At 53.0% G+C, this 2,500-nt stretch overlaps 1 protein-coding gene across 2 annotated transcripts in view; it reads right to left on the bottom strand.

Moving 5' to 3' along the window:
• LOC135806591 (zonadhesin-like) overlaps nucleotides 1-2,500 on the bottom strand; it is a 131,243-nt gene that overhangs the window by 107,941 nt on the left and 20,802 nt on the right. For both annotated transcript variants that reach the window (XM_065320792.1, XM_065320793.1), the window contains exon 19: nucleotides 2,458-2,500. This exon is cut by the window's right edge and continues 74 nt beyond it. In XM_065320792.1, the coding sequence (XP_065176864.1) occupies nucleotides 2,458-2,500 (43 nt within the window). The remainder of the gene's footprint in view (nucleotides 1-2,457) is intronic.

Below are 2,500 nucleotides of genomic sequence, written 5' to 3'. Positions count from 1 at the left end.
CCGATTGAGCTGATTTGGGCCTGGGTAAAGCGGGAAGTCGAAGGCTGTCATATCAATTAACTGGAGTTGTAACTTGGACCATGATGAAGACGAGTGCAATCCGAAGTATACCTTCCGACGATGGCCCGATTCCGCCGACTGGCACCCAAAGCAGAAGAAACGCCATCCCCGGTGCCCGAGAGCACCTGCTCCCACTGATGTTGGAGGGTCAGGCCTACCAGTGGCTAGGCCTGTCAGCGTCCACACGCGGGACATACGCGACAGCCTGGAAACGACTGCACCAATTCTGCAAACTAGTCGGCACCAAGGTGATTACAGACACCATCATGCTGGCGTTTGTAGCCTACCTGGCATGTCAACATGCCGCGTCAACTGTCCGCTTATATGTCTCGGCGATCCGGGCAATTGCCAAAGAAAACGGCAAAGATCTCTCTTCGCGAAGAGTGGACCTCGCGGTTCAAGGAGTGGCATGTGCACAGGCCAACCAAACTAAGAACGCCAGTAAGCCAATCCTCCCGCCCCATATGGCAGCTATGCGCAATGCCCTGATTCGGTCTAATCTCAACGCTACCGACCGAGCCATGGTATGGGCAGTTATTTGCCCGGGCTTCTCGGCCTGTCTCCGGGCAAGTGAATACACTTCCACAACCGCCACAACCATGTCAGAAGGTGGCCTCCGAACAGAAGACCTCTCCGTCACGCCGCAGGCAATACAGGTCACAATCAAGAAGTCCAAGACCGACCAACTCGGCAAGGGTCACTCCGTCCGGCTCACAACCACCAACTCAACGGTTTGCCCGGTCAGAGCCATGCATACCTATCTCTCCAGACGCCCCAACCTGCCCAATAGACCACTGTTCCTTGACAGCTGTGGCAAGTTCCTGACTGCACAAAGACTCACACGTCTGATCTGTCAGCTCCTGAGCAGTGCAGGGTACCCACCGAACCAGTATTCACTGCACGGCCTCAGAGCCGGAGCCGCAAAAACAGGAGCTTTGAGCGGCTTCACCGAGATCATGAAACTCGGCAGATGGCGAAGTGCCTGCTACAAGCACTATGTCCGCTGTGGAAAGTAACTGTTCACCGTCCGCAGGCGCGCAAGCGCGCACAGCCACACCCACATACACACACCCGCATACACATACGCATGCACACACGCATGCATGCACGCATACGCGCACCCACACTCTGACACCGCGCAAGCATGCATGCAGGTACACACGCTGCGCACACGCAGGTACGCCCACTCGTGCACACATGCACTCACGTTCTAGTGCGGTGCACACACGCTTCTGATACATATGATAAGCTATCTGCTCCACTCAGTTGCTGTGCTATTGCTCTCACCTATGGCATCATACCACCCATTGCTTTTGCCGACTACATGCCACTCAAACCCTTATCAGTGTCACTAAGGGAATAAAAACATACGAATGGCATGCATTAGAACTGCATACATGTAGCTGAAACGCTTGAGTACCACACTAAGGTCATTCAGCTCACCAATGCAGAATTTGGGGGCATTTGGCTGCTTGGTCTGATTCCTAGCTTGTTGGTAACCGGCTTGAGATTTCCAAGGTTGCTATGACAACGTGCAGTCATGCGCAGGGCCACCCAACATGCATTTGGGGCCCAGGAAAGACAGAAACGCGTTGCTAAGCAACAGCAAAAGCGCTCGGCGAGTATCACGCTACTCATGCAGCGCGCACGTCGGCGTAGGGCATCACGCTACCCTTGTGCTGCGGGGTACCACATCGCCCCTCGCTGGAATCAGACCCGCGCCCTGGATACCTTGCGCTGGCCTCCTGACGGCCAAACATCCAACTTGTGCTCTGTGACTGGGGTTGTACATGTACTAGCAACATAACGGGGCCCAGGTGGGCTGACTTTCAATTAGCCAAGTGAGCTACTCAGGCCAGGGTGCATGATCATTATTCGCAGCATGCAGCAGTCGGGTTAACAGTCCTAGAATGCATCTCAGCATTTGTAAAATTCTAATTTCACTGACCAAATTCGGAATTTCTTCATGTCAGTCTCTTTGGAAAGCTACAGATCTCCTCCTTCCAAATATCGCCCCTAAATACCCAGCAGGCATTGAGGTTTCACCTCAACAAAATCGGCTCGTTCAGGTGTTAGGCTTTCATATCTAGCTTTTCAGTTCTAGTTGCTTCCACCCCTTGTGTTGAGAATTGTGTATTGGTGCCATTGCGCTGTCGCGCACCCGCGCGTTTAGTGTTGCATGTCACGTGCTCTTTGCTTTGGAGCGGGGTTTTCATATCTGCGTTTCGACACTGTGTGTGCGCAGACTGTGCGGAGTGGAGTGGAGCATTCATTCGTGATACAGGACAGCAGAGTTACAACAGTTTGAACAGTGATGTATATGCACTGTACAAACATGCGCATTTCTGTGAGGCATATATCCGGCATCAGTCCTCAACGGGTTAAGTGCTGCCCTACCTTCAACACATGAGGTGTGATTGCATAGATCCTCTTGAGAACT

This window comes from Sycon ciliatum, chromosome 1 (assembly GCF_964019385.1).
Source record: "Sycon ciliatum chromosome 1, ocSycCili1.1, whole genome shotgun sequence".
Taxonomy (NCBI): domain Eukaryota; kingdom Metazoa; phylum Porifera; class Calcarea; order Leucosolenida; family Sycettidae; genus Sycon; species Sycon ciliatum.
The sequence above is the reverse complement of the archived record's forward strand: the minus strand, read 5'-3'. Positions and strand labels throughout refer to the sequence as shown.